This window comes from Heliangelus exortis, chromosome 2 (genome assembly GCF_036169615.1).
Source record: "Heliangelus exortis chromosome 2, bHelExo1.hap1, whole genome shotgun sequence".
NCBI lineage: Eukaryota > Metazoa > Chordata > Aves > Apodiformes > Trochilidae > Heliangelus > Heliangelus exortis.
In genome coordinates, this window is record NC_092423.1 from 122,599,522 (window position 1) to 122,621,543 (window position 22,022).

Genomic DNA, 22,022 nt, shown 5'->3' on the forward strand with positions numbered 1-22,022 from the left:
CAAACTTGACAAAGCAAAATCAGCTTTAAATCAGATGAAAAAAAACTCCAAGAATCTCAGCTCTTGGTCTCAGTGGTCCCCAGACCACTATTAAAATTTGCTGTTTCAGACCTCATCTGGACTGATCAGACTGGCAATAACTGAAAATTGCTACCTGTATCATGATGGACAGTTGAAATCCACTATCAAGGCTAGCAACTCTGTTGTGTTCATCAAGAAAATTCACTTATCCCTACATTTTCAGAAAGCAGATCATATTCCTAGTCTGACAAACTCATGTACTGGTCTTACTGCAAAACATCCCAGCCAACTGCAAGTCTGGATGTTCAGCACCTTTAAAGCCACATTTTGTGTGACCTGAGTTAATCACCCAAAGAGAAAAGGTTTTAAATAAATAAGGAACATTTTAAGAAACCATTTCAACATCTCAGAAAAACATTGCATGGGGTTGGTTTTTTGGGTTGTTTTTTTTTTGTTTGTTTTGTTTTGTTTTGTTTAGGGCCATTAAGCATATGAGGCAGGAGTGACAGATTTTTTTATAAGAGGGGATGTAAGTTTTATATGAAGTAGAAGGCATTTTGCTTTAAGTTTGGATCAGAAGTTTTTTTGCAATTTTTCAACTCAACCTTGAAGCAGGATTTTGTGTGAGGGACATCAGATGGAAAGTATAAATGGGTATCAAAAGTAGAAAAAGTAGCTGGCTGTTGGGAGTCAGCAGGAGGAGGGCAGGGCTGGCAGTCAGCAAGTCTTCACTTCTGATGCTGACATAGCCCCTGCCTTGCTGGGCACTTCCTCCTGCTATATCACTTGCAAATCTTTAAAGCAGTTTTGCTTGCTGTTGTCTGTTATTTTAGAATATTAGTGTCTGTACAGCACTGAATCATAAAAATACTGTTCTAAGCATTATTTTTATTGCCAGCACAGTTGCTATCCTGCATACGTTGAAGCAGACTTGATAAAATTTGAAGGTATCACCTAAGCAATTACTTTTGTTTTGCTGAAAATAAATTGTCATCTCCCTGTGCATGCATGGAGTTCAGTTACAAAGCAGAAAACATCTTCTCTTCTAAATTATACAGCACACCCCTAAGATGTGCTGCGCACACACATGGACAAGGGAAGCCATTTGTATTAAATGTCATTAGCAAAGCAGTCGTTCTCAGAGTGGTAAGGTTTTGGATGACATGTGTTTCAACTGGATGAAACATCTCAAAATACTCAGTAGGAAAATATCATTCACTTTTAACAGAGGGTCATCTGTTTAACCATCCTCAGGTCTAACTTCAACCTGGTTCCCACAGAAAGGGAAAATAGAAATGACCTCTGAGACTCATCTAAACCACTGATTTTTTAATTCATGTTCACCAGGCTCTACAGATATGCAAATGTATTTTATAAATATTATATATATATATATATATATATATATATATATATATACACTTACACAAAACGAATACTGCCTCACCACTGCTTTGCAAACTGCAATTTGTCAAAACTTATCTAGTGCATGGCTAGTCAAACAAATTATTACAAATTATAAATGAATTATATAAGTTTCAAAGCTCCATGGATGGATGGTTTCCAACCTCCCTCTTCTTTTAAAGCACAAAACAATGCTTTTGTTCTGTATCTGTTGTAAAAAAAACAAGTTCAAAGCACCAAACCCTCAAACCAAGCCTCCCTACCTCCTCCAGTGTCACTCTACTGTCAGGAGCCTAGATACATTTTGGGGAGCACAGAAGGAAGCAGATGCTGCAGAAGAAGCAGACAACTCAATTTAAATTGCAGAGCTAGCAGCAGTGATAAGACCATTGCTTTTACAAGCAAACAACAGATATGCCTTGTCTCCTCTAAACTTGTTCTAGTGATGTCCTTCAGTGAGCAAAAGTGGCATTTCTGGGCTCCCAGCCACTCACGAAGTACAGCACATTGGGTTGGGTCCAATGCTGAGCCCATGCAATGCATTAATGTGGAAAATGTTGTGCTCTCTTTCTCAGAAAACAACTGTTGGATTCTGTTTTCAGAACCTGTTTCTTCTATTACCACATGAATAATGTCACAGTCTCACCCAGTTTTTCTACTCACTAACCTCACAGAAGTACTCAGCTGGACCAGATGTGGAACTCTTCTGATCTTCATCACTACTTCACCTCCTATGTTAAAACCGGAGAACAGAGGCAGGGGGGTGGAACTAATAAAGCCACAGAAAAAGTCAATGCTTTGAAAGGCACAATTCACAAATTCCACATGGGCAACACAGAAGCCACAGGTGTCCAGTTCCTGCTTGGGACATACTCAAGGGTTTCTGTTACCATGCACCTCTGCTGATCAGTGTCAGCCCTCATCAGTCCCTGGCCTCCTCCCATCCCATCCTCAACCTTACCTCCTGTCTTCCATTATGTAAAATGATGGAGAGGAAACCAACCAACCAAACAAAACCCAAAGGGGATATACTGCTCTTTGTGCCCACTGAAGCATGGGGAAGAAGCAAGGGATGTAAAAAGCAACGAGGGAGGTTTTAAGTAATTGGAAAAAATTCTAGCAGTAAAAATACAGAAATCCTGGAACTGACTGCCCTTCTGAAAGACAATGTCAATAGTTACCAGCTTTTAAGAACAGATTTAACAAACAATTAGCAAAAGGGATACACATAACTGATCTTGCTGGGGGGCAAGGCAAGGGAAGACCTACATGACCTGTGGAGAGCCTTCCACCTGTATTTTTGCTGTTCCAATTCTATAAATGATAATATGCCGATATCTATCGTATCTTTTAAACACAACTCTGAGGGAACAGGATTTAGGCTATCAGAATAATAAACGAGCAATTACTTGGCATAGATGATGATACAGGAAATCTGGAAGAACATCAGAAATAAAACATGCAGTCATGCATCTCTCAAAAGATAGAATTTGGAAAAGTATTCAATATATTATTTAAACAGAACATGGTACAAGTTTAAAGTTGTTAAAATCTGTTCAAATATTTTTTAAATATTTAGGATTTTCCATCCTAAAACAACAGCAATTCCCTTGATCAACAAGGCAGGTGTCTGAGGTAATGACAGGATTATATCCAGTTTTCCCATCAAGATAAACTCTAACTTAAGAATTTACTCTATGTACATACATACATAGATGCTTTGAGGAAATAAATACTTACCAATCACAGTATAGCTTTCCATAATGTCTTTTATAAATCCCACAACTTTTTCTATGCATAGGTACTGCAGATGATGGTCAGACCTCATTTTAATTTAAATCAATTAGGGAAGATGCATGGTAGCAGAGACCATTTTCTTCAGCAGAGCTACACTAGTTCCAAGAGTGGCCTATTGCATGTGCAGCTTGACATTGCTCACTGCATTTCCAGTTCTTATAGAGGTAGATGCCTTACTGAGTAATGAACAAAGATCTCTGGTAGCATAAAAAGGGGGTTGTCTTGTATGCAGGGAGGACACAAGGTGAACTCAACTCTATAAAATGTAATTTCTGTTACAAATACCTACACGTGTTTGTACAGAACTGGAAGAATGCGTTCTCCATACCCCTATGAACGGGCTCCTGTAATGGTCTAAAGATTAATTGTGTATTTTGGACTCAGGAACAATGCAATAAGAAAACAACTAATTAGACTTAGCACTATATTCTGACAAAATTAATTTAGTAGCAGGGGAAATTAGCCATCTGTTCATAATGGTTGTTGTCCTGGCTTTTTGTTGTCTACCTTTCACTTGGCTTGGGGGTTTTTGCTTGTTTGGTTTTGTTTGTTTGGGGTTTTTTGTTTGTTGGTTGGTTTGTTTGGGTTTTTTTTAACTAGAAGGATAAGCTTCCTCAAAGTCTAGTGGTTCCTTTAGGTCACACTGTTTACAGAAATCAGTAACAATTTGTCTCTCAATGCTTATATAAGGAAAACAAGGTGCATGTTGTTTGTAGCCTCACCACAGGTATTCTCAGCAAATTTTAATTATCCTGTTGGTGATTTAGCGTTGTACAGAAACATATGTACATGTACACACATCTGCCCTCCTTATGAACGCTTGTTACTTTTGGCTAGATGACAGTAATGAAGATGCTTACCACTCAAGCAAAGCAGATTTTGAACTTCAGACTATTTTTCACTGTTCCCCCTTCCTCCTCCAACAAAAATTGGATGTAATCAACTTATATAACCAACGCTGGTAACTTCACAAAAAAACGTAGTGAAAAAATGATAATGAGGTTCATGTATTTAAGTAGCCAGATTTTATTTCTCCCACCTACCTCCTTCCCCCCCGTGAGCTTGTACTGCTCACAGGAGCCTTCCTTCCTAACATGGTAGGGCAGAAAAAGGTTACTTGGATATCTTCCAAGCACACACTCAGTGCATAGTATTAGAACAGGAGCTTTTAACCATTTAATTCCTTAATTCAGCACAATACCATTTATCCCAAACATTGTTTACAGAATACATCACAGAAACATAAGGAGAGACTCATTTCGGAGTATTTGGAAGTGTATCTTTTGAAAAGGTAGAAAAATTGTATTCCTCACTGGTACTGAAAGGAAGGTTATAGAAGCCCAACTGTGAAAAATGTGAAGTATTTGAAAGAAGGTGAGGTTGAGAGAATCTCTGGTGTTTTTAAGGTATGGCTGGAGCAGAGGCATACCCAAAGAAGGAACAGCACAGAGAGAACATGTGGGAGGAAGAGAATATGCAGCAATAGATGGGTAGGTGGGAGGCTGTATAGCACAGTGAGTCAACAGGAGATTTTACAAAGCAGGAGGGCAACCTAGGCCAGATGCTCTCTAAGTTCCCATGACATCAAGGGACAGATTTAGCTCAGACAAACTAATTTTAAAAAATCATGTAAGAAAGGCAGAAAAACATAGAAGGGTTTAATATTTGCTCCTCAGTGTAGGGATACACAGAAGGCCAAGTTGTCTTCACTTCTTAAGTCTGACTGAAGTCTGACAAAAGATTTTATCTTCTTTTTTTCACATTTCTGATGTATTTGGTAGCAGGGAGATAAGCCATACTTCCAGGACCACAGAGAGGCAATTAATGATAGAGCCAACAGTACTTCAAAAGGCACAGATGGCAGTGAAGGGCTGTGATAAACTGGAGTGCCTTTACAAGGGCTGTGTTTTACCAGACACATACAATAAAAACCACCTGGGAGCCAGGATCTCCTCAGCTGTACCTGAGAAGTCACCTCCAGCTAGGGAGCATTTTACAGGTGAAACAAGGACAGCATCTGCTGTAGAGCCTCAGCTGCATCCATGATGCTGAGGGACAGCAACTGCTGAGATCTCAATCCTTGTCCTGCAGAAGGAAGCCTCAGCTTTGCTGGGCAGCACTGGTACATGGGACACCTACAGACCCCTCATGGTTTCTTTCACATAAAGTATATTTTCCCCCTGGCTCCTAAATCCATCGTATGCTGCCTCTCCAAATCCTCTGCCATAATAATGACAGGCAACTCAATTAATACTGTGAACAGTTTGGATGTCTGCACAACCGACTGCCAAAAAAAAATCCCAAGGAAAAAAACCTTTGAAGATAACTAAGAACATTTGCTTTATAACATATTTCAAAACTTTTATCTGTAGGATCAATACAAGTGATATTTATTAATGTTGCATGTTATGTCTTAATTTAAGATGTGAAAGCTTCATTTTGTACTGCTTCAGTGTTAACGATTTATTGTAAGTGTAGTGCATATCCAGTTTATTTTGATAAGACCCATCTTACACATAAAATATAGATTTTCTCTCCCAGCTTCTTACTCAGTTCAAAACACAGTAAAATTACAAAATTGATGCATTCCTCTGCATATATTTCCTTCGAAACTAGCAAGAGATAGTAATGTATCTTCCTTTGTAATACTTTCAACTTCTGTCAACATCACCCTAAATATATACCACAAAATATAAATAACCTTAACCACAAGCCTTTTTATGTGACATGTTTTAAAGGGCTTTCAATAACGATTGCATTTTTACTATTGCTGTTATCATTATTCCTGTGACCTATAAGTACTCTAGCTAGCAACCAGAAGTAAAACACTAGTTCAGAAAGGTTTCTTGGGCTATCAGAATTAAGTGCTCAAGTGTGTCACACAAACACACACTTAAGAAAAGCAGGAGAGGGTGGGAGGGTGGTAGGAAGTCCTAAATCCTTTTAAAAAATCTTACTTCACAGCTTCAAGGGAGGAGCTAATCAGACATTCATGATAAAAACAAAAGCAATGATCCAAATTAAGATAAAGAGGAAAAGCAGACAGACACAGCAGGGATCTTAAGTTTGGAATCCCAGTATGGGATGAAGAACATCCTTCATTTACAAAAATAAGTAACAGACTAAAAAGTATTTTAATGTGGGTTTTCCTGGGGAAGAACTACCTAAACACAAGCTTTACTTCATTATAAAGCTGACCATGAAGAAGGAACATCTGCTGCTGGTGGAAGTATCACTCTCTCCCTAAAGAAACAACCTAGACATTAAGTTTTCGGTAACAAGCCAAATGAAATGAGGAGCAACAGTATTATGATACAAGAGTAACTTATTAAAAGAATCAATTGGCTATTGACTCCATTTACCATCTGGGATACTGCAGTTACTAAAAACATTCATGTGTCAACGCAGTAGCAGCCCCAATGCAGTATGCCACTGCTGATACTGCAGAGGACACTATTTCCACAGGATGTCACAGCTCAGATGCACAGACAGATGTGGGCTCCTGGTATCCTGCTGGAGCCTGGGATAACTCTCAGATACCTATAATTTTGTATAATGAAAGAAAAGAAGCATTCTGATACTGTAGTCTTGTTCTTCTGATACTGTTGTTGCTTGCTCTCCCTCAGTTCCCACCAAAGCAATCATAGAACCTGCTGAGTTGGAAGTGACCCATCGGGATCATCAAATCCAACTCCTGTCTCTGTGTAGGGCACCCCAAGAAACACAAAAGTATAATCCAAAATTTTTCTTGAACTCAGGCATTATTGGTGCCACAACTACTAGGAGGCTATTTTGAAGTTGTGGTTATCATGCAATTTCACATATACCACCATTACCAGTGAATGTTTTATCCCAAAATGAGAACAAAATTGTGTTTCTAAATGCTGGTTCTATATGAAGTGTAAACACACATTTGTTTGGGAATGTTAAATATTTCCAGCAAAAATGTCTCATTTAATCTTTTACTCTATGGATGGAAGATCAAGGTACTTTGGGATGCACTTTCTCTTCTGGGACTACTAAGAGAAGTTCGTGTTTCACACAGGTTCCTCCTGATTCACTGAAGGTGCTGCTGCCTCTGGTCTGTTCACTGAGTACCAAGCACAGACTGGCGCTGTGTTGAAACAATTGGGTACCTTCTAGTTCTAATGGAAATACAGTGATCTGGGGTGATCAGGCACTCCCTAACCACACCCTGGATTCTGCTGTCTGGGAAAGGTACCTAAGACCCCTCCTGCCCAGACCACAGCCCACTCTGAAAGCTGCCAAGTATCAGTTGACTCAAACTGCAGCCATCGTGGAAAAACACTGACTGAAATCAATCATCTTGTCAATCATCTATAAATAACACTTCTGAAAGAAAGGCCCTTCAGAGATCTCTGGGATCACACCAACTGCTGCACAGTATCTAAAGAAGGAAATTGGTATATCCAATAGGAAGCAGTAAGTAGTTGGCTCCTACTCATGTATGTGGCAAAAAGATCAAACTACATTAATTTATTAGTACTTGACCCCATGGATGAATTGGTGGTATATTTCCTTGCAACTTCTTTTTGTACAGCTTGATGATTTTTAGGTATCAAAATTTATTATCTTAACATAGGTTAATCTCTATATCTCTGTGTGTGTGCAAGCAATTTCATTTAGAAACTTTGTTAAATCTTTAATTGAACCTCTGTATTGATTATAATACAATGATTGATTGCTGATGAGGCATTGCTAGAAAATAATCCAATTTTGTGACCAATTATGAGTGCCAATCAACCTCTATTTGCTGCTATCCCAAATCACACCAGACCCATAATTATATGTAAAAGCACTACAGTGAAACTCCTAAACCTAAACCCTTTAGGTATAAACTGCTGACCAAGATTAGGAATGGATTCAGCAGTACCAAGACTCCTCTCTGAGGAGTTCAGAGAGTAAGGGGGTCCATTCTTGACCTTGTGACTCAATGGGACAGCATTCCTCATTCTTTTCATTGATCCCTGTGCAAATCAGTCCAACCTGATCCTGACTCACTCTCCCCCACCCCAAATAAATAACTTCTGATCCCTTGAAAGTCACTCCAACCCAATTCCAACACCTACCCATTCCTTCCACACAGTAACTAACAGAGTGCACCTTGCCATCATAAATCTGTATGAAATTCACCTTTTCCTGGGATCTTTGTCAGTGATTCTGTAAGCAACCTTAAGAATTTCCTCTTCTGTTCATGGCAAGGTATTAAAAATGCACTGAGCCCAACAAGTTAACTATTGCAAGCTTCCAAAAAGCAGCTATTCAGCAGGGCGTGGAACTAGGATTTCAACAAGGAACAAAAGACAGGCTGCCTGGGTCATGTGCAGTATGCATTTGGTGCAATACAATGTCATTGAATGCTTCTACAATAAGAAAGTCAAAGGACATTTTATTTAGAAAGACTAGCAACCTATCAAAAATTGTAGCTGCTTCATGCAGACCTTCTGTATCTAGCAACACTTCTGTTCCACTGTTTTCCAAAAACGATCAGGAAGATAAAAGGGAAGAGATGAAGCCTGTATTAAAATCATGTAGATGACTGAAACCACAAGAAGCAGCAGTTCTGATTCAAATCGAAATAACCTGTTAGAAGAATCTAATTTACAACACACCCTAATCTAGATATTGACATTTCAAAGTGATTAAGTGCTCCATCCTTTGCCAAGGTTCCTGTTGCCACAAAAACTGAAGGAGCCATAGGCAAAACAGCTGATACATAAAAACCATCATGTAATAAAAATTAGAAAATCTTTCATATAAAATAAAATGCACCTTAAAAATAGCCTTTTATCTATATAAATAATTATGAACTTTATGTACCACATAACAAACTAGGGTTAGATGAGTTTTCTTGTACTGTAGTTCTCTTAGAATACAAGCAAAACTCTGAAAAACCCTTACATAATGCAACCATACTACTATAAATGGAGGAAAGTCACACTTGCTACCTTTTTTTTCTTTTTTCCAAATATGCAAAAATATTGATCTAGACAGGCTAGAGAGATGGGCAAAGGTGAACCTTATAAATTCAATAAGTACAAATGTAGAGTCCTGTACCTGGGCAAGAACAACACCACGTACCAGTATGGATTAGGGCACGTTCTGCTGGAAAGCAGCTCAATGGAGAAAGACTCTATTGGAGTCCTAATGTACAGTAAATTCTCCATGGGTCAGCAATGTGCCCTTGTGGCAAAGAGGGCCAATGGTAGCCTGGGGTGCATCAGGAAGTGTGTCCAGCAGATAGAGGGAGGTTCTCCTCCCCCTGTACCTTGCCCTGGTGACACCACACCTGGAATACTGTATCCAGCTTTGGGCTCCCCAGTTCAAGAGAGACAAGGATCTACTGGAGAATGTCCAATGGAGAGCACTTAACATTTCTCCTGTCAAGAAAGACTGAGAGAGCTGGGGGTGTTTAGCCTTGAGAAAAGAGGGGATCTTAATAATGTCTATAAATACCTGAAGGGTGCGTGTCAAGAGGATGAGGCCAATCTCTTTTCAGTGGTGCCCAGTCATAGGACAAGGATTATTTGGTTTAAACTAGAACATAGGCAGTTTCACTTCAACATGATGAGAAACTTCTTTACTGTGAGCACTGGAACAGGCTGCCCACAGAGGTTTGGAGTCTCCTTCCCTGGAGACTTTCAAAACCCATCTGGATGTGTTCCTGTGTGACCCGCCCTAGGTGATCCTGCTTTGTCAGGGGGGTTGGACTAGATGATCTCCCTTCCAACCCTTAACATTCTATTATTCTATCATTTTTATGGAGATAACGTTAAAGAAAGAGAGAAATTTCAAAAAATATTTTACAAGTAACAATCAGCAATACGTTTCTCTCAGAAATGTACACTTCATGTCATCCTGACCTCAGTAATGCCAAATACCATTGCATGAACTAGAGTAATTTAATTTTATAGCATTTAAATAAAATTACAGTTATGGACATAGACATTATGTATGTAATCTATGTAGCCTAATACACAGTACCCTGTTCTTGCACATTTCACAGACACACAAGTTATAAACCATGTACCCATTGACTTTTTCTCAGCACAGATGGCATTTGAAGAGGAATTTTTTTTGTGTGCCACAGCTAACACGAACCACAAAGAAATTACTCTTACTGAATATTGCCTGCTGTTGAAGAGTGTTTTGAAATTACACTCTGTTTTTTAAGGGAACTGAAGAGTGGAGAACAAGCCGTGCATTCACAGCAATGCTAACAGATACAGCAGTGATGCTGACTGAACGCAGCTCTTCGAGAACCAGCGCCTAATGGTTGCTGCAGATTAAGGACACATTTCCTCCCTGTGCCACATTAGAGGGTTTCATTGAAATTTGCTCAGTAAAGAGATCATTGTCCACTGACAACTTTCATCACAAATACAAAATTATTTGGCCTTTTGTCTTGCCTAATAGTGAAAGAAGATTTTACAGAGAACTAACAATACTTCTTTCTCAGAAGTGCTTTGAATACAGGGTTTTCTAGAGGAATGGGAAACTTACTTGTAAGAGTGATGTGTGCATACATGCACAAGCACAAATTTTTGAAAACACTAATTAACTAAAATAATACAGACTCCAATGTTAGGCTGCAGGAAAACCTGGCATTACCACCTATAGCTGCACAATCCAATTCTTGTGGGTTCAGTTTGCACTGGAATTTCATTTCCTGAGAATGCCATTTCAAGTCCGCAGTTTAAAAAATGGACAATAGCACTGGCTGAAGTCACCAGCTGGTATGAAAGTTCTCTTTCCTAATATTAATTCTACTGTACACATTACAAATCACGGTAAAAAGTACCAGAAACAATGAACTAAGAGGCCCATGTCATGATCACTTGCTACAAAAAGCCCCACCAAGCAGAAAGCCACTTATTTATGAGTAGTAAGCTTCATCTGTCCTCTTGCAAGGTCCTATACTCTTAAATCATATCCTGCTTCACAAGGTCAAATCTAGTAAATCAGGCTCAAAGACCAAATGCACATGTAGTGCTATTATGCCAAATTTTGTGAAAATTACTATCAAATGCAAAATATATTAATAAAGAACAGAAAAAATCATTTTGCTTTGTTTGTGAGAATAATACACCCTCCACTTTGAACATTACTAAGGAAAACAATACCTCTAGACTTTGACAAGAGTATTATGTTGGAAAAATCCTGCTGGAGAGATCAGCCAGAGTATCTAAGACTGGTGGTGAAAGAATAAACTGCTAGTGACACAAATGGTTCCTCTACAAACTGCAACTGATTGGACCTGATGGTTGTAGGGATGTCAGCAATACAGTTAAGCATGAGGTATCTTGAAACTAAGATATGCACACAGTACAACACAACAGACAGAAACAGGGGAACTGACAGATGTCCAGTGAAATATAAGTTACGCACACTTGCAGAGTAAATTTTTCTACAGAGGGGGATGTTCCAACTTTTTCAACAAATGATCCTATCCAACATATCACTGTGGTTCTCTGGATGTGGGGACTTCTGAATGCTAATGCTGTGTCTGTACCAGCCAGCTACGAAATCCTATCTTATTTACAGTAAGTTCAACCATTCATATCACAGAATTGCACAGAACCACAGAATGGCAGGGGTTGGAAGGGGCCTCTGGAGATCATGTAGTCCACAGAGCAGATAACACAGGAACACATCCTGTGTTTTGAATGTTTCCAGGGATGGAGACTCAGCAACCTCCCTGGGCAATCTGTTCCAGTGATGTTACCCTCAGTGTAAAGAAGTGTTTTCTCATACTCAGGCTAAATCTTTTGTGTGCCAGTTTGTGACCATTACCCCTTGTTCTGTCACGGGACACCACAGAGAATGGGACAATCCTACTGAGTGTGTCGTCTGTTTCTTGGCACTCTTGAGACTTGATCCATCTCACTACTTGAAAGGTGAATTCTAGTAGTTTGTAAGCTGTCACAAACGCTGTCATCTGTCTCAGCATTGTGTGAAGGTGGCTCAGCTAACATGGCAACAAACACTATGCACACCCAGGCAAGTAATCTGGAAAATTACATTCCAGTTAAACAAGCAAGGTGACTTTCAGAGTTCTGGCTTGGCTCTGCAGTAGCTATCTGTAGAGGTTACATTTGCAATTTAACCTACGCTTTTCAAAGAAGTCTCTGCTACACTGCTTTTGCTTGCTGCGGGCAGAATGGAGGCATCTAGAGCTTAAAGTACATATTCAGTCCTTCTAGAACACAATGAAAATTTAGTATTAGAAAACAGCACCAATGAATAATACAGGTTTTTACTTCAAAATGTGCAAGCAGACCTATTTTCTGATTGCTCATCGGGTAAGCCTCTTTTTCCTGTTAACAGTCAGATTCTAGAAGGCAGCACACCTTTCTGCAATAGGCCATAACTGAGCAGTTTACCATCAATAATAAACAAAATCAAGCTCTAGTGACTGCCTGGGTGAAATCCAGTCAAGCTGCAGTCATGTTTAACTAGAGAAGTCTAGCAAAACAAAGCAACAATTTACCACTTAAATAACTAGTTGGTGTGGCTATTTGGAGAAGCTGCTTTTAATCACATGGGATAGCCAACTACCAACATTTTTTCAGAAGCCCCTAAAATATGGGAATAACTCTTGAAGTAATTCTCATTACGTGAAAAACAACCATATTCAAAGTTTCTAACTATCATGGGTGCATAGAAAATAAAACTTGGGAAACATGAAAGCTCAACCTACACAGTGGTGAAAAAAACTTGGAAAAAACCTCACACCCCAAGAATGTGCTATTGGGCTAGAAGGAAGAGAGAGCTAGAGAGCTTGGAGGATCACAGAGCTTACAGTTGGTAAATCTGATGGACAGCCTGGTTTCTTTGCCTTTTGTTTTCATCCATTTGACCAAAAAGCCTCAAAAGTTACCAATCAGTTGATGTTCTCTGAAGCTGCCTCATCAAACCACTCTGCCAAATTTTTGGGACACAGAAAAGGAGCTCTCCCAAGGAGAACTGAGGAGCCTTCTAGAACAGATGGAGAAAAATAATAGAAGACAATCTCAGAATAAACACCACCTCTAGCAAAATAGAAAAGCACAACTTGATCATCAGGCTTCTCCCCCTGCAAGCAGATTGGGGAGACCTCCTAATGAGAATATTTTAGTTAGGCAGATACTGCTTTTTGATCTTGGAGTCAGGCTCCTGGAGAGTTTTGACTACGAAAATATGCAAATGTTTCCACTGAAATGCATGGTGCATAATCAATCACACCCAGCAGGCCTTATGGATCAACAACACACCATCAAACCAGAAGGCTGCCCAGAGCTATGTTCCTGGAGAGGCCAGGCAAGAAAATCATTTAGGGATAGAAACGCAGCACTGCCTATGCTGATCTTTGTAATGATGGGCAGAAAATGCAGCTGCAACTAATTTTGCTCCAGTTTTCTGTAGCTATTCTAGAAGGACCTAAAGAGGCACCATGGGAGAGAATTCCTAGAGACATTTAATTTACTTCATTTATTTCATATCTTCTTCCATTGAATTCTAAACTAATTAGAAGATAAAGTATAGGTACAGGAATAAAAATTAATTTCACTGTTACCAAGCAACTTTTTTAATATATAAAAGAAGCAGAAGATAGTAAAATCTAATACAGTATTGTCATGGCAAATGTCACTGAAACAGAAGGGCACAGGAAGTAGGTTTTAATGGACAATTGCTATTTTCACACTATAGTAAGTGCTAAAGCAGCTAAGATTTTAGCTTTGGCTTGCCCTTTAGAAGCACAAGCAATATAGAAAATGTTAGGCACTTAGAAAGTTTATAATTATTTCTTTTTTTCAGAGAAGACAGGGTACAGTCGGACTGGGGAAAAGGAAAATGAAGTAGCAAGGGGATAATAAAAATTTCACAACATTTTGAGGTCATCTAACAGAAGGTTAACAAAATAAAATCTATTCAAATACTTTCACCCATGAGAGTGATAGGAGTGATGCCTGCCTGGTTCCTTCTTTAACTCTTTTAAACTTTTGGATGTTTCCAGTTACTCCTTTCTGGGACACCAGAAAGGACACCACTTCTGACACTAATGTATGTAAGTTTTGAAGGGGTTTTAGATACACCTAATCAAAACATTTCTGTCTAAAAGGACCTCTAACCCCACCACCATTTCTAGGTATTTATTCTCACATTTTATTCAAAAAAGGAAACTTCAACCCTTGCTCTCCATCTCCCACCCTTCCATCACCAACCTTCAAGAGGCAGAAGCCACTCCCCAAGTGCCTCCCCTGCACTGGGTCCCTACATCACGACTCACACCCCCTGTATCAGCAATTTAGGCTTTTTCTCATCTTTCTTGTTGACTTGATCTGGGAGTAAGTGTGCATTATGATAAGTAAATGATGAAAATACAAATTATCGAAAAAACTCTGTTAACTTCCACACTGCTCCCTACTGAGGACATCATCTTGGATCACATCTGACCTTCACAAATTTAGCTACCTGAAACACTGGTAGACCTGTGCTTCCTTTTTGCCCACAAGACAAGGTGATTACTGTCTCAGTGACACCATTCTTTTTAGGAAACAACCTTCCACTACTCAGATCCTAGAGATCTGGGCTGTGTTTCATAGCTCGTGCCTGAACTGGAGGTCAATCTGAAGCATACTGTCCTCTGTTGTACAGGTAACATCTCAATTCTCATAGATAACTGCAGTTTATAGTTGAATGGTCAGATCCTTTCTCTGAGACAGCATTACTTTATGTACCAAAATTACCAATGAATTTAAACTTTAAAGGGTAAGAAATTCACATTTCCTTGTTATATCAAATAATTCATCTAATCAAGCTGAAGAGTTTCATTTATGCTCATCTGAGTTTCTGAAAGATTTAACTCATATAAATTTTATTCAAAATGACCAAATGAAGAAATCTGAAAGGAGCAAGACTTAATACTGCTAACCTCTTGTTTAATTTTTGCATTTCAAAACATAAAAGTCAGTAAGTAAAAGTCATGCTCTCCACCTATTTTAATCTAAGACACTTCCATTGCAACACATAATATAAAGAGAAAAGCCTGCAGTATTTCTGCAAGATGAAATAGCAAATGTAAACAATTAACTTTAAAAATTAATTTAAATTCAATGTTACAACTCTCCTGCAGACTTATTTAATATACTAATATTATACTAACATATACTAATATACTACTATACTAATACACTAATATACTAATACTAATAAGCAGACTTATTTAATGTCTGCTACATTTAGCCTGACACTATAACTTTAAAGAGCTGCTATGAAGCACCTTGAACATAGCAGGACTTTGATGTTTAAGACACTTTCTTACACCAGAGAGTTCAGGTCCTTGCTCCAAACACATCAACAGAAGAAGGTGACCACAGACCACCCATGCTCCAGGTGAGCGTGTAACTATTGGAATAATTAGGCCTAATTAATAGTCCAGGAGTTACTCACTTGCCTGAGCATGGAAGGTTTGTGTTCATGTTCTTTTGTTATATTAATTACATGTACCATTTCTGTCCAGATTTCACTAACAAAATTCTGAAGTGTCCATGATTCCCATTAGTTTCCCCATTCTCTTCCACATGCCTGTGAGACTACCACCATCCTGCCCCTGCCCAACAATTCCATTTATTGTAATTTCAGTACAAATGACTACAAATCACCAGGAACTTGGTTAAGATATTTTTACATATCTAAAATTTTGGAGTCTATAAGCAATAATGAAAGCCCTGTGGCTAAATGACTCAGAAGTAACAATTACTATGCCAGTGTTTTCTGAACTGTATTCTGCATACAGTGCCTCACCAAGATTTTCATTCTTATTCACTGAGATCCTTAAAAGCAGGTAAGAAGGGATGGGCTTTGCTACATTTTGTGGTCAGAATGAAATATACTTATCCAGGTTACCAGCCCATTTGTAAACCCTTTTTCAGAGCTCTTACTGAGATACTCATATGTCCTTGTTAATAAGGATTCTGCAGAATGATAAATTTCTGTCTCAAAATCACTTATATATTGCCCTGACTTTAGTAGTATACTGCAAAATTCATGTTACACTTTACTTTGGCATCAGAAATGGGTAACCTTCTCATCTCCATAAAGGTTTAAAAGCAAAATAATTAGCAAGCTTCATTTCCATAGCATTTTTCTACTTCAAAACAAGAGCTGAAAATTTTTCTGTGAATAGAGTGTGCGTAACAATAAGAAACTGAGGATTATATTAAATGACTTATTTCTCCCAGGCTTTTGTAAACATCATCTGGTTAATTCAAGATGACCTTTCACAATTGGATACAACAAATCTGAGAAGGCAGATGGATGTCCTTATCAGAGGACAGTCAACCCAACAAGTCCTGTCAGGAGGTGAAGGAAAGGAATTCACCTCTGGGGAACATGCAACTCCATCAGGGCACTTCTAGACAAAAGACTGGAAGAGGCCTATAAAGCAGAAACAGAACTTAAAATGCTTGGACTCTGAAATTCTCTGAATTCACCAGAGAATTTGACTTAAAGACCAAACTGTGCTGAAGACAGAGACTGAGCCATCCCGCCTGATTACAACCACCTATATTTAGGAAGATCTACAGGCAAAGTTTTTATCCTTCTTCCTCTTCATTGTGGACGAATAGCCCAATAATTCACCCCAGATTTAAAGTGAAACTTAAGCTTGTCTGCAAAATAATAGGGACTGAGATGTTCATCATGCTATTGAATTTAGACTCCAGGTTTATTTTCTGCTTCATTCTCTGATTCTGCTAATGCAGCCCAACCTGCATGTCTGAAAATAAGCAACAATATGGCATGATCCTTTCCCTATTCCCAACAAAATACAAAAACAAAAAATAATTTCAGAAGACACGTTTGCAAGTTAATTTATTTCCTAGCATGTTAAGTATCCTTTTCTCACAACTGGTGTCAGAATTAGTCTTAAGAAGGCATTAAAGAAGTTGATTCATTCCCTTTTGCATCTAGTCGGGTAAAAATTATTCACCTCTCCAAAGCAAGATCATCTTGCAGCTACAGAAAAGACAAGCTCAGTTACTTCAAGGGGAGTATCTGCATAAAGCCACACAGAAAGGCACTTAAAGCCTGTACACTGGCTGTCTGAATTGTAAAATGGGAATACTAAGATATGGTTTGAGCAGGAAGTTGGAGTAGGTGACTTCCTGAAGTCTTGAATTTTCTGATGACTCTGTTTGCTCTGAGACTCATAAGAATGAATGAGAAGGGCACTTGGCTATTACTGGGTCAACCACTGGTGAAAATTTCAAATAAGTACTGTAACATTTTCAAGCTTTTAATGAAAACCCTTTTACTACATATATATGGGGAGGAAAAAATCCTGTCAAAATGCTCATGAACTTTATGGTTTTCACAAAGGTCATCTGTAAGAGCCAGAGGAAATCAACAGTCATCCTGTTCTGGATGAGGTGTCTCAACCTACTAGTTTATGTTGGCTTTTAGAAAGCAAACAAACAAAAAAAACAACAAAACATACAGTTTGACTGCATATTTTAAAAGTGGCATTATAATCTCAGAAGGTCTTTCACTGAACATTATGAAGAAATAATTTTACCAGAAAGGTTAAGAAAAAAATCTTTGCAGAGACTGATGCTAACACAAAATCATGAGCCACAAAAAGCAAAAGTACTAGCAACACAGCATACCCAATGTTTTTGGCAGTTTTTTACCATGAATAGAAGTGCATAGCATTACTGGATATGTTTCTATTATAGTAATATTCAGCATTTCCTAGAGGAGTCATTCCCTTTCTCTCTAAAATCAGTCAAGACCTTCCCCAAAGTTCAAAGTTCTTGACTTTGCATTTTCAAGCCCCTTCTCTTTAAATCACAAGCCAGTATGAAATTCTCAGTTTCTCATTCTCTTACAATTATTCCACTTAGATACCGGGAAGTGAAAAATATAGACACACAAACTTTTGAATTCTTGCTGTGATACACATCAAATCTCAGATTAAAGAACAAATATTTTTCTCAAAATAAAATCCTATAGTCAGTCTATAATCAAAAGTGTAAGTGCCCTGATGTGTATGCTGAAGACACAAACATTTCTGTGCATTCACAACAGATCATTAAGGAATAACAAATTAAAAAGCAACACAAAAATCCCCAAATGCCAATTTTGTGCAAATATGATTTGCCTGTATTGGCATTTTCTCACCACCTTTACCTGTTAATTAATTTTATAAACCACATTATCTATACAGGAATCTAACAACATAAGATACTACATCCTCACTACACAGAGCAAGCAAATAAATACTCCCATAACTGCAGATATGACAGTGAAAAATAGAAAAATCTAGTTGCTAGCAGGTAAGATGATCTTATGTCTAATTTAGAAAATTACTTCTTGGGGTTAAGATAGGTTAACAATCTTCCTCTACTGAGAGTACCTGAGCCGCAGAATGTTTTAACAGAAAAAACATTGCAAAAGCAATATAAAGTCTACACTGCAGATGGTGTCAACCTCTGCTACCAGTGTTTCCAATTTTCAAGCAGTGGAGTTGTAATTGCCTTAGGATTACTTGGGCATGAATACTAGTCTTACCAGTTCATAGTACAGCTTACCAAACTTGCCTCTAATACCCCATTTAAAAAAAAAAAAAGAAGAAAAATAAAAGTTTAAAGCTAAACATACAAAAAAAATTCCAACTCTTCTTACCTTGCTGGAGGCACATCAATATTTGAAGAAACAACCTTGCGCTTCTGTTCCAGAAGACAAACAGAACGAGTGTTTTCCTTTTCATACTCATGAGCTCTGTTTGGTTTTTTGGTCTCTGCTGTTTTTAAATCTTCCTCCTTTGTGGTGAACAGGAGAAACTGTTGGTCTGGCAGTTTTTGACTGATGTCACTTTTTACATCCTCCTGTTGAAATGCAGGGAAGGTCATTTCACGCTTGATGCTGACTGCCTGTAAAATTGAAAGCAATTATTACATTTTCCTCTAATTCTCCTAAAATGTAGGGGGGGAAACCCAATACCCACAGGCATTTACTTCTAATTAGTTTTTTGAATCAGAGACTACCGTTTCTTTGTCCTTCATAAATTCTGAAACTGCCATTAATTTCTCAACAGTGTTGAAGACTATCCAGCAAAATAAGCATTCCAGCAAAATTCATTCTTGTCCATTTGATAAAGCAATCAGTTGCATCTTAATGCTAAATCAAAAAGATATTTGAACTGGAATATCAGACACCACAGTATATACAACATGTATGTAATTTACACACATTTGTGCTTCATAACTATGCAAAAATAACCTTAGCTGCCCTCCTCGTAAAATTCCAGGAAAGAAGCCAGTTTGCCCGGATAAAATGCAACAGAGAAATTAAAAAGTGATTCTGACAGACACTTACTGGGTTCTTCAATAATTGTATTTGTAAAGAGGGTTTCTCAATAAGCCTGAATACAATTTGCTGTGATCCAAATCAGTTGCCATAAGGCAAATGGGAGCAAGTGATGCTGGCAGAATCTCTGTGAGGAGCCCATCCAGGAACAAGGGACATGGGCACACACACAGAGGTAGTCTCAGGTTGTTTCTTTCACTCCCAGCACTTCCCAGATCTTCAGGTCTGCTGCTTCCCATGAGCAAAGATTTCCTAAGCAAACAGGTATCTTAACAAATACGCTACCTCTCTGGAATACAATGTGTTGGTGTTTATAACACAAACCATTGCAGGGTTGCAGGTGAAAACAACAGAAGCCAACAGAACCAAACCACTCTGCCTGCCCAGCAAGCAAAGCAAGGCCCACAATCTTCATTTTCCTCTGAAATGCCACTCCCTGTCCAGCTATGCTTCCTCAGCTTCATGGGGCAGACCAATCTCAAAGGCTGTCAAAAGCCTCTTCTCCTGCTGAGATCCTCCAGCCTCTCAGCCCTGTAGCTTCCTCACATCCCTACCTACCAGAAGAATCTGTTAACAGAGTTATTTCTGTGTATCTGTGCTTTATAAGAGCTTCAACTGCTAACTAACTGTAATGTCTTCCAGCTTTCTCCTCCTTTTCCTTACCCAAAAAGTTTAATGAATGTATGTGTGGATATATTTTTGCAAAAAACCAAATAAAAATACATTCTTCTGCCTACAAATCTCCTTGTTTACAGCTTCTAAGCTTTGGCAGGTATAAAAATGCTGCAAACTATTTTAAGTTCACAGGAAAGACAATCTTGTCATAGTAATTCTGTTTTGTTCTGTGAAGTATGTGTTATTGCTAACACAGAAATACTTAAGATTGATGATTTAATGGTCTCATTCTAGCATTTCCACAGAAGGAGTTCTAGCAGTTGCTTCATGAACAAAACCAGAACTGTTACTTAATGAACGTAAAATGTAGAAAGAATCAGTCATTTTACACTTCTTCACACGCAAACAGATGACACGTTACCAAAAAAATCTTCATGGAAGATATATCAGCACATGATAACACAGAATTAGAAGACATATAGACAACATCAATTTAATTCTGATTTAATTATTACTTTTTAAAAAACTTAGATTTACAGTTAGCTTTTTTCTAATAGCCTAAGGATCTTAACAGATGCCAAGTTGCCTTCTATTTTCATCAAAATTGATTTAGATACACTAATGTGGGGGGGAGGAGAAAGCCTGAAAACAGACAAGTTCCAATATCCAGCCCCTAGGAATTAAATAATCCCAAATGATGTACATACAGCATTTGAATTCCACTCCCTACATTGCCATATCATCTTCCATTGCATGACCACACATATTTTTCTCCCTCCCCGGCACTGGCACCTTATCCAGTGCAGAGGATGGTGCCAAGCAGGGCAAGAGAAGCTAAATCCACTGTGAGTGGTAGGGTGCTGGGGAGTTGAGCCCACACAAAATTGTCACAGAACTGTCGCAGCTAAGTCCTCTAAGATCACCACATCCAACTGTTAACAACCCCCCCAAGAAAATAAATAAGATATATGTTGCAATATCTGTATCATCATGTCCACTAGAGCATATGTTGAAGTGCCTCAACTACACAGTTTTTAAATACTTTCCAGGATAGTGATTCCACCACCATTCCCACTCCTAACCTGGAGTAACTTCAGGCCATTTACCCTAGTCCTATCATTATTTACCTGAGAGAAGTGCCCTGCACCCACTTCACTACAACCTCCTTTAAGGTAGCTGCAGAGAGCAATAAGGTTTCCTCTCAGCCTCCTCTTCTCCAAACTACGCAATCTGAATTCCCTCAGCCTCTGCACACAGAACTAATTCTCCAGACCCTTCAAAGTTTGGTTGCTAGTGGTTTCCATACACGTATGGGAGAGGACCCAGCAGCTGCTTCTTTGCTCCACACAACTGTTAGAGAGAGGGGCAGCCTCCCTCCTTCCCTGCTCTCTAAAGCCAGACTGAACATGGTATTCATTGGGATGATTTTTATTTTTTTGACACAACACAGCCAAGATTTTACCAAAGGGATTTTTTCCCCCTGAATTTATGGGACTAAGATTTTACTCAGTTTCAGCAAATGTTTTGTACCATAGGTTATTGAGTTTTCTTTCTATTGAGTTTTCTTTACAGACGTAAATAGTGATGACAAAAGGCTGCAGACTCAGACTACAGCTGTACAAATAAAGCCTAAAATGTAAAGATCAGAATACTTGTACTGTGATCCCAGATAATCTATTCATATATATATATAAATTGTTCACATCCAGTTCAAATATATTCAAGCAACAGCTTGGTTTTCATTTGCCAATGTGCCATAATAGCCTGCCTCATGCAAGTGTATGGCAGTGAGGAAGGACAAAACACACAGAACC

At 38.5% G+C, this 22,022-nt stretch overlaps 1 protein-coding gene across 4 annotated transcripts in view; it reads right to left on the bottom strand.

Annotated features, from left to right (window-relative positions):
- ZNF704 (zinc finger protein 704) overlaps window positions 1-22,022 on the bottom strand; it is a 107,062-nt gene that overhangs the window by 69,811 nt on the left and 15,229 nt on the right. For all 4 annotated transcript variants that reach the window (XR_011724586.1, XR_011724585.1, XM_071737840.1 and 1 more), the window contains exon 2: window positions 18,910-19,157. Coding sequence is in view for 2 of the 4 variants with exons in the window: in XM_071737840.1 (XP_071593941.1) it covers window positions 18,910-19,157 (248 nt within the window). In the remaining 2 variants the exon portion in view is untranslated. The remainder of the gene's footprint in view (window positions 1-18,909; window positions 19,158-22,022) is intronic.